Consider the following 16177-nt stretch of genomic DNA (forward strand, 5'->3'; position numbering starts at 1 on the left):
AGATTTTGCGTTGAAATAATGATATCAGAACATAGATACTGATTATTTAAAATATTTTGTTTGTGCTGTTGACTGCAATACCCTATCCACGGGAGATCTGATAGAGTTTTTTTTTTTTTTAGTGGGGGTTTCCATTTCATCTAAGTTGATATCGTCTATCTTCTTTCTCTTTTTCACAGGGAGTGATTTATTAATTTCGGTCGATTTTTTTTTTTCTCATCTATAAAATTTTTTCCTCAGCATCTTCTTCGATTACACTTAGTTCAAGTTTTTTTTTTCGATTTAGGAGTTGAAAATTCGGTTGATATTTTAGGCGTTTTGTTAGGTTTTATGCTACCATTCGTTGAAGGTGTTGTCATCAATTTTTGCTTTAAAGGAGTATTTATAGAAAATTGTGAATCTGGCGCAGGTTTGAATTCAATTCCATAATCATTTGCTCTTGGTTGTTTTCTTCTTGATTTTTTGTCAATTTTTTTCTTGCTATTTTTTGAAAGTGTCCTTAAACTAACGACGTTATCTGTTTGTGTATATTTATGACCTTTTCATTTTCAAACATAACTTTAACACCAGTCAAATAAGGTAAAATACCGCCCCCATGTTGTGGTGAAGAGGAAGGTGAAATAGACTGAACACTAGAAATAGGGACTGATGAAATAGACTGAACACTAGAAATAGGGACTGATGAAATAGACTGAACACTAGAAATAGGGACTGATGGAATAGACTGAACACTAGAAAGAGGTACTGATGGAATAGACTGAACACTAGAAATAGGGACTGATGAAATAGACTGAACACTAGAAATAGGGACTGATGAAATAGACTGAACACTAGAAAGAGGTACTGATGGAATAGACTGAACACTAGAAATAGGGACTGATGGAATAGACTGAACACTAAAAACAGGTACTGATGGAATAGACTGAACACTAGAAATAGGGACTGATGAAATAGACTGAACACTAGAAATAGGGACTGATGGAATAGACTGAACACTAGAAATAGGGACTGATGAAATAGACTGAACACTAGAAATAGGGACTGACGAAATAGACTGAACACTAGACAGAGGGACTGATGGAATAGACTGTACACTAGAAACAGGTACTGATGGAATAGAATGAACACTAGAAACAGGTACTGATGAAATAGACTGAACACTAGAAATAGGGACTGATGAAATAGATTGACACTAGAAATAGGGACTGATGGAATAGACTGAACACTAGAAATAGGGACTGCTGAAATGGACTGAACACAAGAAAGAGTAACTGATGGGATAGATTCATCTCTTAGAGATGAACGAAGGTAATGGAAAAATGAAGTAGCCTCCGAAATTAACCCCTTGTACATCAGCCTCCGAAGAGCCATGAGGTGTTGGCAACCCATGCCCTTACCATCACCATACTTACCAGTACCCCAATAATTGTCATTAACCATGTGAATCAGTTCAGATTTTACAGAACCTATTAGGCACTTTGCAAATTTTTCACACTGCAGATATTTTAGCCAGAAAAGGTTATACATAAAAACACCTCTAAACATACGCCAATTTGATGAGATCTTATGATAAGGTTTTGAAAGATGTTCTGCATCTTCAGCTGTCTTTGAATGCCAAATTTGTTCTGCCAAAGTAAAATGTGAATGCTCGACAGCTTTAACATACTGATACAAATGTTCAGACGATGGGAAAAACATCCCTCTAAGTACTTAGGTACATATCAAAAAAATTAGACAAAGGCGACAACGGCCCCTTGATGTAAATCGGAGGCTCTGTAAATGTACGACTAGCCGCGGTCGGAGGTGAAAAGTCTCGATCGCGTACTGGGGAATCAGGCGGTGTAGCAACACGACCACGAGAATGAACTGAAACACGAGGCGGAGATGCCACACGAGAATGAGATGCGTCACGAGAGTGAACTGGCATACGAGAGCGTACCGAATCACGAGATGGAGATACGACACGATCGCGTACATCTGGTGAAACACGACCACGAAAATGAACTGAAACACGAGGCGGAGATGCAACAGGAAAACGTACCGAATCACGAGATGGAGATACGACACGAGAGTGAACTGGCATACGAGAGCGTACCGAATCACGAGATGGAGATACGACATGAGAGTGAACTGGCATACGAGAGCGTACCAAATCACGAGATGGAGATACGACACGAGAGTGAACTGGCATACGAGAGCGTACCAAATCACGAGATGGAGATACGACACGAGAGTGAACTGGCATACGAGACACTACCGAATCACGAGATTGAGATACGACACGAGAGTGAACTGGCATACTAGAGCGTAACGAATCACGAGATGGAGATACGACACGAGAGTGAACTGGCATACGAGAGCGTACCGAATCACGAGATGGAAATACGACACGAGAGTAAACTGGCATACGAGAGCGTACCGAATCACGAGATGGAGACACGACACGAGAGTGAACTGGCATACGAGAGCGTACCGAATCACGAGATGGAGATACGACACGAGAGTGAACTGGCATACGAGAGCGTACCGAATCACGAGATGGAGACACGACACGAGAGTGAACTGGCATACGAGAGCGTACCGAATCACGAGATGGAGACACGACACGAGAGTGAACTGGCATACGAGAGCGTACCGAAACACGAGCTGGCGACAGATCCCATATACTTACTTCACGTGATGGTAGAGATTGAAAGTCGATAACTATCAATGGTTTGGTGTGAGTTGCTGGTTGTGTGTACTGAGTAGGAATCTTTACTGCATCTGAGTATGGTGTCGGTTTTGGTAGTTGATCCTCTTTTGTAGTAGTACCAGTTGACTCTTGCTTGTAGTGGACTGAGTATGGTCTCATACTTGGTAATCTGATGAACGGTATTGAAGTAGGTGGTCCGGAACGGTTTCGGCAAAAACGGTTGGCAATCGACAAGAAATGGATGCAATCTGGACTCAATCGGCAGAAAAACAGCAATGAAAAATTTCTCCAGATCATTCCCGTTCCATAGGACACCGTTCATAATACACAGAACATTGTTAAGATTTTGATCCGATACAGCAGAATCTGTCACGACATAGGCACGATTGTAATCCGACTAGACAAAATTGGCTGAGTTTCCCCGAATGTTACGGGACGCACTTATTTGTCGGGGTGCTTCGCCGAACTATTTTGACCCTTCCCGACCCGTAGGAATCTGTAACGAACTTAAACGACTGCATTCAGACAATGATAGGACATTCCAGATAATTGAGGATAGTAATCCGACTTTTTCACTTTTCGTGTCGTATCCCTGTCTGATCTCAAACGGGAGCAATAATCGGCAATGTGTGAACCCCGCATAATACCGCAGTCCCACAAGGCCACGATCGCACTACGATCTTTGAAAAAATGCAAATTTTGATGATCGTAGTACGAACGTGTAGATCGCAGTAAGGTCGTATCACGGTCGTGGTGAGGTCTTCAAGATCGTGATGAGCGTGACCAACTTTGAACATGTTCAAAACAATCGTGGTGCGGTCGTGGCGAAATCAGGTCGTAGTAGAAGCGTAGTGAGAGCGCACTAAGGTCGCAGTAAGATCGCACAGGTCGCTGTACCATCGTAGCGAGAACGTACCGAAAGCGTGATTCTATACGGAGAGACTGCACTACGATCTCACAGCGACGTAATTACGACCATCACGTTCTCACCGCGACCCAGCTACGCTTCCACTACGACTATACCACGTTTACACCACGCTGTTCAAGACCATAGTACGATTCTAGCACGCCCTTGTCGTCCTCGTGTCGCTCGTACGACCTGACTACGTTCATACTACGACCATCATTCTCATTGTCATTTTCACATAACATGTATTATATATCTTCAGGTTTTGTTTGTCTGTATTTAGTTCTTGTCCATGTTCTCTAACGGCTCAACCATGCTTCTCGTTTATATAGATTAGACTCGGTTTTCCTGTTTGAATGGTTTTACACTAGTAATTTTTGGGGCCCTTTATAGCTTGCTGTTCGGTGTGAGTATTGCAGGCCGTACCTTGGCCTATAATGGTTTACTTTTATAAATTGTTACTTGGATGGAGAGTTGTCTCATGTGTTTTAGAAGATTTTGATGGCATGACTGTTTTTTTCCGAGAAATCTATGTTTTAATCAGAAATAGAAGGAATGGAATATTGTATTAATATGGAACACGATGTTGACGTTATTTACTGATAACGTAGTAAGATCGCGGTATGAACTTAGTATAATCGTGGTCAGAACATATTATATTTATAATCCCAGTAAAAGCGTGGTGAGATCGGATTACTCGTGGTATGGTCGTAGTGAGAACGTGATGAGCGTAGAAAGATCTTGATAAGCGTAGTGAGGTCGCAGAATAAGCGCGGTGAGAACGTGGTATAATCGTAGTGGGATCGTTGTAGAAGCGTAATGAGGACGTAGTAGCATCGTGAAAGCAACGAAAATTTATTTTAGATCGCGGTGAGCGTAGTGCGATCGTGGTCTAATGGGACTAGGGCATAACTAAAGGGCCAAGTTTATTATATATAGAGAAAATTGTAAGTAGCAAGAATGTTCAGTAAAGTAAGATCTACAAACACATCACTATCATCGAAACACAATTTTGTCATGAATCCATCTGTGTTCTTTGTTTAATACATGTATGCACATGGACCAAGTTGAGCGACACAGGCTCTTAAGAGCCTCTAGTTATTGTTCATTGCTCAAATATAAGTTTTTGGTTTTTGGTCTGTTTCACTAATAATATTAGCAATAGGTCAACTATATATGGTGTATGGAATAATTGTAATGTGTATATGTCTGTTTGGTAATTAGCATTTAGCCATGACCTCATTTTCAAGGTTCATTTGTCAATCTTAAGTATTTCTGGTTAATTCTGTTTCTTATATACTATATGCGAAAGGTCTGACAACTAAAATTAAAGCCTGTTATAAATGTAAGGTACATGTTTATAGGTTCATCTGACCTTGACCTCATTTTCATGATTCATTTATTAATGTAAAGTTTTCCATGTTAAGTCTGTTTTCTTAGATGTAAAATTGGTGAACTATATTAAAAGAAAATATGATGTATGGAATGATTGTAAGGTGTACATGTATTTCCAGTTGTTTTTTTTTACCGGACCGCTGCCTCATTTTATCTGATCATGTTAAGGAAAGCAAGACATTTCAGTGTGTGCAATCTTGTTTACCCTCTTGTGTGTTATGAATTAACAACTAAAGAAGATAAAGAGAAACTCAACAGACAAAACTATTAGCAAAACAAGATCAACAAAACAGAGATTTGTGTCATGAATTCAATTCTTGTCTTCACAGAAAGTGTCCTTTGTTGAATATACACATAGACCGAGGTCAGTGACTCATAGCTCTTTAGAGCCTTTAGTTTTTGGGGAAAGACGGCTTCAAGCTGTCAATTCCCTAATGGGGTTGGCCAGAGTATCATTCCCTCACGTCAATCATTTTGTTTTGATAGTTTGGAAACCCCCTCAAAATGTCATACTGAAATTGATGACAAGGAGAACAGATTGACTTTAAATACATTTTTTACACATTTCCCTTCTGTTTCTCATGAAATTATCGTATATTGAGCTTTCTCTTACACTATATACGTTTCTTTTACAGTCCGGAAAAATCAGTATTACAAAATATTCTAAATATATCTAACCTAGTGACGTCATTGTTGGAATGCCACACTACACAGGGATATCCTTTATTCATTATAAAAATCATTCACAGTATTTGTATACTAATTTAAAATCCGTATTTGTTAAATATAAACCTTATGATGTTTGCTGTAATGTAGATGATTCACACACTAACATGCAATGCTTTAATCTGAGGCTATAATCAGATAATATGTAGGTCAACTTTCGCGGTAAACAATGTCAATGGGGATACATGAGATTGGGGAGAGAAACGGCAGTTTTATTGTTTCTGTAAAGTTCTGTTATTAGAATCTTCCTCCAATTCAGGAGCACCTCAATTGATGAGTAATTTTACAATAAAATCAAAGTAAATATTTCTGAACATTTAAAATGTGACATTTAGTATATAGTCTTCTATATAAAAAAAAAATGTGTACCAACATAATTATTGAAATGGTTAAAGTTTATACCTGCAGTTTTCATTCTTTCTGTAAAGTTATGTTTTTAGAATCTTTCTCCAATTAAGGAGCACCTCAATTGATGAGTAATTACCCACTAAAATGAATGTATATGAACACTAAAAATGTCACATTAAGTATATATATGATAAGTAGTCATCAATTAAAAAACAAATTTGCGTACCAACATAATTATTGTAGTGGTCATTTTTTTTTCATTTTTTTTTATATATTGCTTTTTGTATTTTAAAGCTATTTATTCATGAATTTTACAGATATATCAAAATGTGGGCTCTGGAAACAAACTTCACACAGCTTATATCAATCATATTTGATTTTATAAGTACATGTATCCCTGTGATGAGAGTTGTAACTGGGAATTTTATCAATGGAAAATTAAAACTGAATAGATTTTTCAGTCCTCACTTTCTTGAGAATGGTCTTAGCCTGACGTTCAGTTGTACATAATTAAAATTCTAAAATATATTGTAGTAGTTGTTAAATTCAATTCAATTTTAGATAATTAACTCCCAACTTTAATCAAATGTTTTGATTTAGAAGGTGCAGATCTCATTGGTCCAAATTGTCTCTATGATGAATTCTTGACTAAGTAAATGAAATAACAATAAACAACAATTAGTTTCATTATTGTCAGCCTTTCTATATGTTCTAGCTGTTCTTTTGCTCATTCTTTGTATGTTGACTATCAAAAGATACCCCCCTAAAAATTGAAACAATGGCCGTCTTTTCCCTCAGAGCTCTTCAGCTCTTTGATTAATATAGATGAGAGATGATATCATCAAATGTATAATAATTTATTGATTTCTATGTTTTGCCATTTGATTTTGCCATGTTATGTACTTTCCGATTGGATTCTCCTCTGAGTTCAGTATTTTAGTGATTTTACTCTTTGATATGTTTGAAATGAGACATATTATTGCATAGCAATATAATATTTCCTACAGAAAGTAACAAAAGTTAGCCTGCAATAAATGCCAATATTGCACTAGTGCAATAAATGTTCAAAATTCATGACGTCAGCAACGACAAAATCTTAGTTTAAACCAATTTTTATTTTCAAATATTATATTGCTATACAATAAAAGGGTTCTTGCATGAATATTGGGGAATATTGTCCCTCGTAGTACATATAGATTTCTACTCGGGACGATATTCCCCAATATTCATACAACAACCCTATATTATTACCTTGTCTGTTTCAGAGATGTCATTTTTTTTCCATTTTCTTAATTATGCCATCTGCAACAGCAGATTAATCCAAGAACGTGTGCAAATTTTGTGGAAATCTTAAAACTGTTAATCAGATTGTCAGATTTTTTCAAGTGAATTTTATGAATTAATTGTCATTGTGTTTTCCTAAACGTTTATGAAATCAAACTTTCGAATTTCAAAAGTTTTGGAAGTTTTATAGATGTTCTTGATTGTTGTATATATTTATTATCACACTTTTCGGCTCGTTTCATTTAACCATATTATAAATGATAATTATCCCAACTAGCATATGCACATTAAGAAAAGTAGCAAGCCCAAGTTTCGAAAAATATAAATGAATGAGTGTTTATTATACTTAGGATTCATGTATCAAATTTAGTTTTTCATGGTTGGAGGCGGTTTTTGCAATGTTTTTGAATGAGGTATTTCCTGATTTTGAACTTTCTTGTATCAAAGGATCAAGCACTTTGAATTGTGCCAAGGATGGTATATAAATATGATAATTATCAATGATAATAAATCAATTGTAATTTACCAAGGTGATTGTTGTCTATCAGATTTGTTTGAGCTGTTAGATAATTGCTATGATGATTGGTTCTTATTAAGACTAAGTATAACAATACTCCCTTTTGAACCTGCAATATTTTTTCAAGTTATCAAGACTTATTAAGGGAAATAACTCATTACATAACTTAAAAATATATGTTGCATAATTTACAGGCCATAGATAGATTAGGTGGGCAGCAAATGAAGCAGGAGTGTGATCATCTGAAAACCAAACCATTAGATCAAACGAACCAAGAAATAATGATGGACATCAAACATTCCAATAATGAAATCCGGGAACTGAAAGAATCATTTGAACGTCTGAGGCGTTCACATACTGAAATGATAAAATCTCATGAGACGTTACAGGATGACCATAGGAAAGTAACAAACGAGTTGGAAATAGTTAAGACTTCACAAAAGGATACTGTGCCTTGGAATTTAAGAGGTAAACAGTTTGAGGAAACTTGGGGTTCATCTACTCATCATATTTGGAGATCAGGTTTTAATTGATTCCTGTGAATGTGATTAACCATCTCAATTGTTGATTGGTAAATGTCTTGGCTAGAGGTTAAATATTTTGTTTTTTAGAGGTTATCAACATGAGAGGTCAGGTTATTAGTTTGGGATGCTAGAGATCAATTCTGGGAAGTCATCTTATTAACTATCAATGAAAAAGGTCAACAGAGAGGTAAGTTTGATAGCATGAAATGACCGAGGTTAAAACAGAGAGGTCAGGTTGATATCTTGTAGATAAATATTTAAGGGATTCTTGGTTGGTAAGATGTAGAAACCGTTGGATGTGCAAATTAATCAGAATGTCAAATCTGGCAATATTCTTATCTAGAAAGTATTTGGGTCAGCTTTTTGAGGCTGTTAATTTGTAACTTTATGATTTTACATAGCGCAATATTTTAAACTTTCCTGGTAGATGCTTGATTTGTAACTTTCTCATTTCATGACATCCCTCGTACCTCGTCGTCTGTTAGCTTTCCAAAAAATCTTCTCCTTTCTCAGAGCGATTCCTTTAAATATGTTAAATGACAATTTTGTTTACCCTTTTTGTGTTTGGGCAACAATTAAAGAAAATAGAAATTATCAGCACTACCAAATCAACAACACAGATTTTTTTGTCATGAATTGTATTCTAGTCTACAGTATTGGAGTGTTCATTGTTGAAAATGCATATCAACCTTGATGAGCAACACAGGTTCTTTTCACCGGTACTTTGTTAAGGCTGCCATTTGTCAATTTTGTTGTATTGTGTATTGTGTATCAATCAAACAAAAAATGAAATTAGGGATATTGTAATGGGAACAATATTGGAATTTTACAGCAAAATTATGTCATTGTTTTTATATTATTGTAAAATTAAAAATATTCCAACACTATATGCAAATTCACAACATTCCAACATAGAATAAATAATGATAGGAAAGATTTTTTTAGAAGGTTATAGTAATATTGAGAACATTTATTTACAAAAAAATATATACACAGAGATGTTATACAGCAATCAGCTGATTATTCCTGTAATAAAATGTTGAACTACTGTGGATTTAGTTATTTTTGTGGGTACCGATTAATATCGATTGAAGAAATCTTGTAATTACACTGATATTTGATTTTGTTGTTTTGCCAAAGTCTGCATTCGACGCATGCAATATAAACTCATCATAGATACCAGGACTAAATTTAGTATATACGCTAGACGCGCGTTTCGTCTACAAAAGACTCATCAGTGACGCTCGAATCCAAAAAAGTTAAAAAGGCCAAATAAAGTACGAAGTTGAAGAGCATTGAGAACAAAAATTCCTAAAAGTTTTGCCAAATACAGCTAAGGTGATCTATGCCTGAGGTACCTCGCAGATGTTAATGAATCCACAGTATATTATCTAGATATATCTTTTTTAGTAAGGATAAAATATTTCTTTATCTATATTTCAGCAAGAATTAACGATTCACTTAAAGATTGGAAGGACAATGATGATACAATGTTTATAAATACAAGAGCTGCCCAGCATGTACTCGAATGTATCAAGAAAAACAGTTGTGTAACCATTACTGCTAGTTCTGGTGTAGGGAAGACCGCAACTCTTAGACATGTAGCTCTACGAATGGCAGAAGAAGAAGGATATGATGTTCTTATAGTGACAGAGCCAGGTGACATTCTAAGGTTTTACCATCCAAACAAGAAAACATTGTTTCTTGTTGATGATTTGTGTGGAAACTTTTCACTTGACCAGAGTGACATAAAGAATTGGGAACCAATCATGGAGGATTTAATACAAAATCTTGATAAAACACAAACAAAAATACTTGCAGCATGTCGGTTACAAGTATACCAAGATGAAAAGTTTGATTCTTTATCAGTTTTTAAGTCATGTGTATGTAACATTTTATCTAAAAACATTTGCTTGTCAAAAACTGAAAAAATATTAATAGCTAAGTTGTATCTCAACACAAAAGCCTCTGAGATAGGTGACTTTTATGATATTTATGACTGTTTCCCTCTTTTATGTAAATTGTACCATGATAATCCTGAACTTATTGTAAAAGATTTCTTCCAAAACCCATTTTTAATTTATGAGGCAGAGATTGCCAAGTTTCTGAAGAAAGGGCATTACGCTAAATACTGTGCTTTGGCTTTATGTGTCATGTTTAACAACAAATTAAAGGAAGAAATGTTGACAGAACAAGTGAATAAAGAAACCAGGATAATCATTGAAAACACATGTGAGGCATGCAGATTAGACAGGGGAACATCAAGACTTGTATTACAAGGTGAACTTGACTCACTCACACATACATTCATAAAGAAAGAAAACAATATTTACAAAATTCTACATGATAAAATATTTGACTTTCTTGTTAAGATCTATGGACAAAACATAATCTATTGTTTGATAAGAAATGCCGACAGTGGTTTAATCAAGGAAAGATTTTTATTAGAAAGAAAGGACGACATGGACCACTTTATCACTTTAATACCAACAAAGTATCATCAGATGTACACACAGAGAATGATTGAGGACTGGTCAAAGGGAAAAGTTCAAGATGTATTTAGTAACATCAATATGAAGATACCTCAGTTCAGACAGAAATTGTACAACTATTTGAATACACTAGATATTTCTTACCAGAGACAACTGGCAAATATCTGTGATGAAGGTAAAACGTCTAAAAATCCTTTTTCCCTGATGTTTAAAAAGCATGATGATGATAAATATGAGACTTCTTTATTACATTGTTGTTATTTAGGAGATATTTCTTTGGTCAAGTGGTGTTGTCATCATGGGGTAAATGTAAATAGGTGTACATATAATGAAAGGTCTCCAATAAATATTGCTTGTGAACATGGCCATACAGAAATAGTAAAAAAGTTGTTAGACAAAGGAGCAGACTATAAGAAATGTGATAATAATCGTGAATCACCTGTAATGAAGGCTTGTCAATATGGTCATACAGAAATAGTAAAAATGTTGCTCATGTTGTTAGACAGAGGAACAGGTTGTAATACATGTGACTGGAGAGGTCAGTCACTTGTAATGAAGGCTTGTGAACATGGTCATACAGAAATAGTAAAGATGTTGTTAGACAAAGGAGCAAACTTTAATAAATGTGATAGAGATAATCAATCACCTGTAATGAAGGCTTGTGCAAAAGGTCATGTAGAAATAATGAAAATGTTGTTAGACAGAGGAGCAGACTGTAATAAATATGATAAAAAGGTTCAATCACCTGTAGTGGAGGCATGTGCAAATGGTCATACGGAAATAGTAAAGATGTTGTTAGACAAAGGAGAAAGCTATAATAGATGTGATAAGAATGGTCAATCACCTGTAATGAAGGCTTGTGTACAAGGTCATGTAGAAATAATGAACATGTTGTTAGACAGGGGAGCTAACTATACGAACTGTGACAGTCGTGGTGAATCGCCTATAATGAAGGCTTGTGAACAGGGTCATACAGAAATAGTAACAATGTTGTTAGATAGAGGAGCAGACTTTAAAGGATGTGATAATGTCAGTGAATCCCCTGTAATGAAGGCTTGTGAACATGGTCATACAGAAATAGTTAAAATATTGTTAGACAGAGGAGCAGACTATAATAAATGTAACTGGCGGGGTGAATCACCTGTAATGAAGGCTTGTCAATATGGTCATACAAAAATAGTAAATGTTTTGTTAGACAGAGGAGCAGACTATAATAAATGTGAAAGGAGTGGTCAGTCACCTCTAATGAAGGCTTGTGAATATGGTTGTGCGGAAATAGTTAAGATAGTATTAAATACTGGAGCAGACTGTAATATTTGTGACCATCGCGGTCACTCCCCTGTAATGAAGGCTTGTGAACATGGTCATACAGAAATAGTAAAATTGTTGTTCGACAGAGGAGCAGACTATAATAAATGTAACAAAGATGGGAAGTCACCTCTTCTTAAGGCTTGTGAACATGGTCATACAGAAGTGGTGACGATGATGTTAGACAAAGGAGCAGACTACAATAATTTTGACGATTCGGGTCAGTCACCTCTAGTGATGTCTTGTGAACATGGTCATACAGATTTAGTAAAGATGCTGTTAGATAGAGGAGCAGACTATAATAAATGTAACAAATATGGTCAGTCACCTGTAATGAAGGCGTGTAAACATGGTCATACAGAAATTGTTAATATATTGTTCGAAAGGGGGGCAGACTTTAATAAATGTGACAAGTGGGGCCAGTCACCTCTTCTGGGGGCTTCTGAACATTGTCATAAGAAAATAGTAAAGCTGTTATTAGACAGAGGAGCAGACTGTGATAAATGTGATGAAGATGACAGATCACCTCTAATGGCGGCTTGTGAACATGGTTATACAGAAATAGTGAAGATGCTGTTAGACGGGGGAGCAGACTGTAATACATGTGACAGGGCGGGTCAGTCACCTGTCATGAAGGCTTGTGAACACTGTCATGCAACAGTAGTGAAGGTGTTGTTGAACAGAGGAGCAGACTTAAATAAATGTGATGAAGATGACAGATCACCTTTAATGGTGGCTTGTGAACATGGCAATACAGAAATGTTAAAGACGCCGTTATGTGATTTAGATGAACATGAACCTTTAATGCGATTAGTGTCTTGTGAATCTAGTCATATAGAAATAGTAAAGATGTTGTTAGACAGAGGAGCCGACTATAATAAATGTAACAAGAGGGGCCATTCACCTTTAATGGAAGCTCGTAGACATGGTCATAAAGAAATAGTAAAGATGCTGTCAGACAGCGGAGCACACTATATCAGTTTTTTCAAAATAAAGTCCACATTCGAAATCTGAACTTTTCCAAAAAAAAGTTACAATAAATGCAAATTAATTAAAAAACATAACAGCATATTGCTTTGTAAACATGTTTTTCAAAATATGTAATCTTACCAACACCCGAGAACGATTTTTTTAAATGGTGTGCCAGCTGATGTTCAATTTTGTCCATCCTGTTACTTTTGTTAACTGATAGCACAAGTAATAAGAGAAAAAAAAATATCCAATGAAAAGGGTGGCTCACACTTGCATAGCAGTGTTTATTTGAAATCACATTTTCATTTATCTTTTATGTAGATTACCCAAAAAAAAATCTGCAGATAGTCTGTACGTTCAGAAAAATAATCACATTTCTTATTTTTCAAACGCTCTTAAAAATAACTTGTGGAGACAGTGGCAGCGAAAATTTACTATAATGTCCCTTTTCAATAACACTGACTGAAAACTTATTCAATAGATCATGCAGTTATGTTGATTGTCAAAATTATTTTACACATATTTAGGGGTAACAGGAACTAACAAAGGCAGTAATAGGGTGGACAAGGTGGTAACAGTAGAGGCAACATATAATTTAGGTCACAAAAATCAATAACAAAAAACTCTTTTTAGTCGAGCTTGCGTCTTTTGTCACAGAAATCTTGACAAAGGGATAGTGATCCGAAGGCGGCGACAGCTTTAGCTAACGTCTTAAAAACTTTATATTTTAGAGGTGGAAGACCTGGATGCTTCATAATTTGTATATATGTATGCCAGATGTAAACAAGTTTCCGTCAGTCACATGTCCAATGTCTTTGACCTCATGTCCAATGTTCAGTGACTACTTGAAAGAAACGTTAAGATTTTTTGTAATGTAAAATTCTCTCTTATTATAAGTAACAGGAAAACTTTATTTGGTATGTGCGTACCTTCAAGGCTTGCAAGGTCCTCATGCCCGTCAGCCAGTTTTCACTTGTCCTTGACCTTATTTTATGGATCAGTGAACATCACGTTCTCTCTAGTGTTCTTTATGACATCTTTAAATATAAATCACGATCTGCAATTCTCAAAATGTCCATTGCATACGCGAGTTTGTCATCCGACACCTCATCCGGGACACTTTCAGCAACACATGACACTTTTATTGATATTAAAGATTTTCGCATACGCAAACAGAAGGCCGGACTAATAGAGATTTTTAATTATTCGTCCGTTTAATGAATGTGTATATCATCATTTCGTTTTTACGTTCTGTATTGCCCATGGATCGGCATCGTTTAACATATATTTCAAGATAAATTAAAGGACATGGCTGACATTTTCTAATCAAGAGATAATGTGTATTCCTGAAAGTGTATTCAAATAATTATAGTGGGTTTTTTTCTTCAGACCGTAAGGATGACTGGAAAATAAAAAGTCTTCTGTCGCCAATAAAAATTGAATGTCCCATATTGCTATGAGGGATGCATAAGTATGCGAACACGGCCGATCAAAATAGGGATGTAACATTCGATTCCTAATGTTGTGAAAGAGATTCATCGCAATAAATCTTTGTTTGGTCCGCAGACGGCCCGTTGTAAGACTAAATGTCTGTCCTTATTCAATATGTCTTAATCGCCAAGTCTAAATTTCCCACCCTTCATCCCGGACAAGCCCCATTATAGGACCCACACAATTATTGCTTTCTAATATTGTTAAATCGTTCTCTAACTGAACAATTATGAAGTACTTGCAGCTGGACGTTATCAAATAACAATCAATCATACGTTTCAAATTGTCGCTTTTTTAATAACTGGTGTCGTTCATACCTTAAAAACGTGAGCACAAAAATTAATTTTATGTGAGTTGATATTTGTCTAATGACCTAATATTGACCCGTTTCTGTCTTTTGTTTTGTGTTAATTTATATACTGTATCCCTATGCTTCTTTTTTTTCATATAAATATTTTCATAAAACTGTCTTTTATTTTTGTTTGTTACATTTTGGTATGTCGAGCCTTTCATGACTACATATTATATACAAAGTTTTTGAACCAAGCATTAGTACAATATTTTTGTCGGAAATATAACGTAAAATGAAAACGTTAAACGGCCTTAAAGTATTTGTATGAATTTTCACATTTTAAACCATGGTATGTCTTTTATTTAAGAATTGAATGCTCTTTTTTGTAAATTTATTGGGGTGTAAAAGCGTTGACCGAAGTACATTTTGTATGAAGCGCTTTATACTAAAAATGTGCGCACGGTCAACGCTTTTACTTAAGAATTGAATGCGTCTTTTTGTAACTTTATTGGAGGTGTAAAAGAGTTGACCGAAGTACATTTTGTATGAAGCGCTTCCGCGCTTCATTCTAAAAATGTGCGCACGGTCAACGCATTTACAACCCTATGAAATTACAAAAAGAAGCATTCAATACTTATAATTACGTTTTTTTAGCTAGGATCATAAAACACGATTTACATCAAGTTTTTATTTAATTTACCTATGCACTTTATTATGGGACCTCGTGTCATCATGAATGATAAGTTTTATTGTGGAATGTAATTGCTTACGGAATAACACGTGATGTGCAGTTAGCCAATCAGAATAACGTATTATAATGAAACATACATCTAATGTAATTATAACCCTATAAAATTACAAAAAAAAGCATTCAATACTTATAATTACATTTTTACCTATAGGATCATGAAAACACGCCTTTTGTCAAGTTTTTATTTCATTTATCTGTGCACTTTATTGTGGGACCTCGTGTCATCATGAATGAAAAGTTGCATTGTGTAATGCAATTGATTAAGGAATATCACGAGATTGCTAGTTAGCCAATCAGAATAACGTATTATAATGAAACATACATCTAATGTAAATTATTTTTGTTTGTTAGTTTTTAGTTTCATAATTTCATCAAACTATTGCATGGTTAATTCATTCAAATCGTTTTACATTTTGGTATGTCGGAGCCTTTCATGACTACATATTATATACAAAGTTTTTGAACCAAACATTAGTAC

At 35.4% G+C, this 16177-nt stretch overlaps 1 protein-coding gene across 1 annotated transcript in view; it reads left to right on the forward strand.

The window, feature by feature from the left end:
* Nucleotides 1-13207, forward strand: part of LOC139525015 (uncharacterized) — a 93247-nt gene extending 80040 nt beyond the window's left edge. The window contains exons 5-6 of the mRNA XM_071320191.1: nucleotides 8064-8337; nucleotides 9837-13207. Coding sequence (XP_071176292.1) covers nucleotides 8064-8337; nucleotides 9837-13207 — 3645 coding nt within the window. The remainder of the gene's footprint in view (nucleotides 1-8063; nucleotides 8338-9836) is intronic.
* Nucleotides 13208-16177: the final 2970 nt, after the last annotated feature.

The sequence above is a fragment of the Mytilus edulis genome, chromosome 5 (assembly GCF_963676685.1).
Source record: "Mytilus edulis chromosome 5, xbMytEdul2.2, whole genome shotgun sequence".
Lineage (NCBI taxonomy): Eukaryota > Metazoa > Mollusca > Bivalvia > Mytilida > Mytilidae > Mytilus > Mytilus edulis.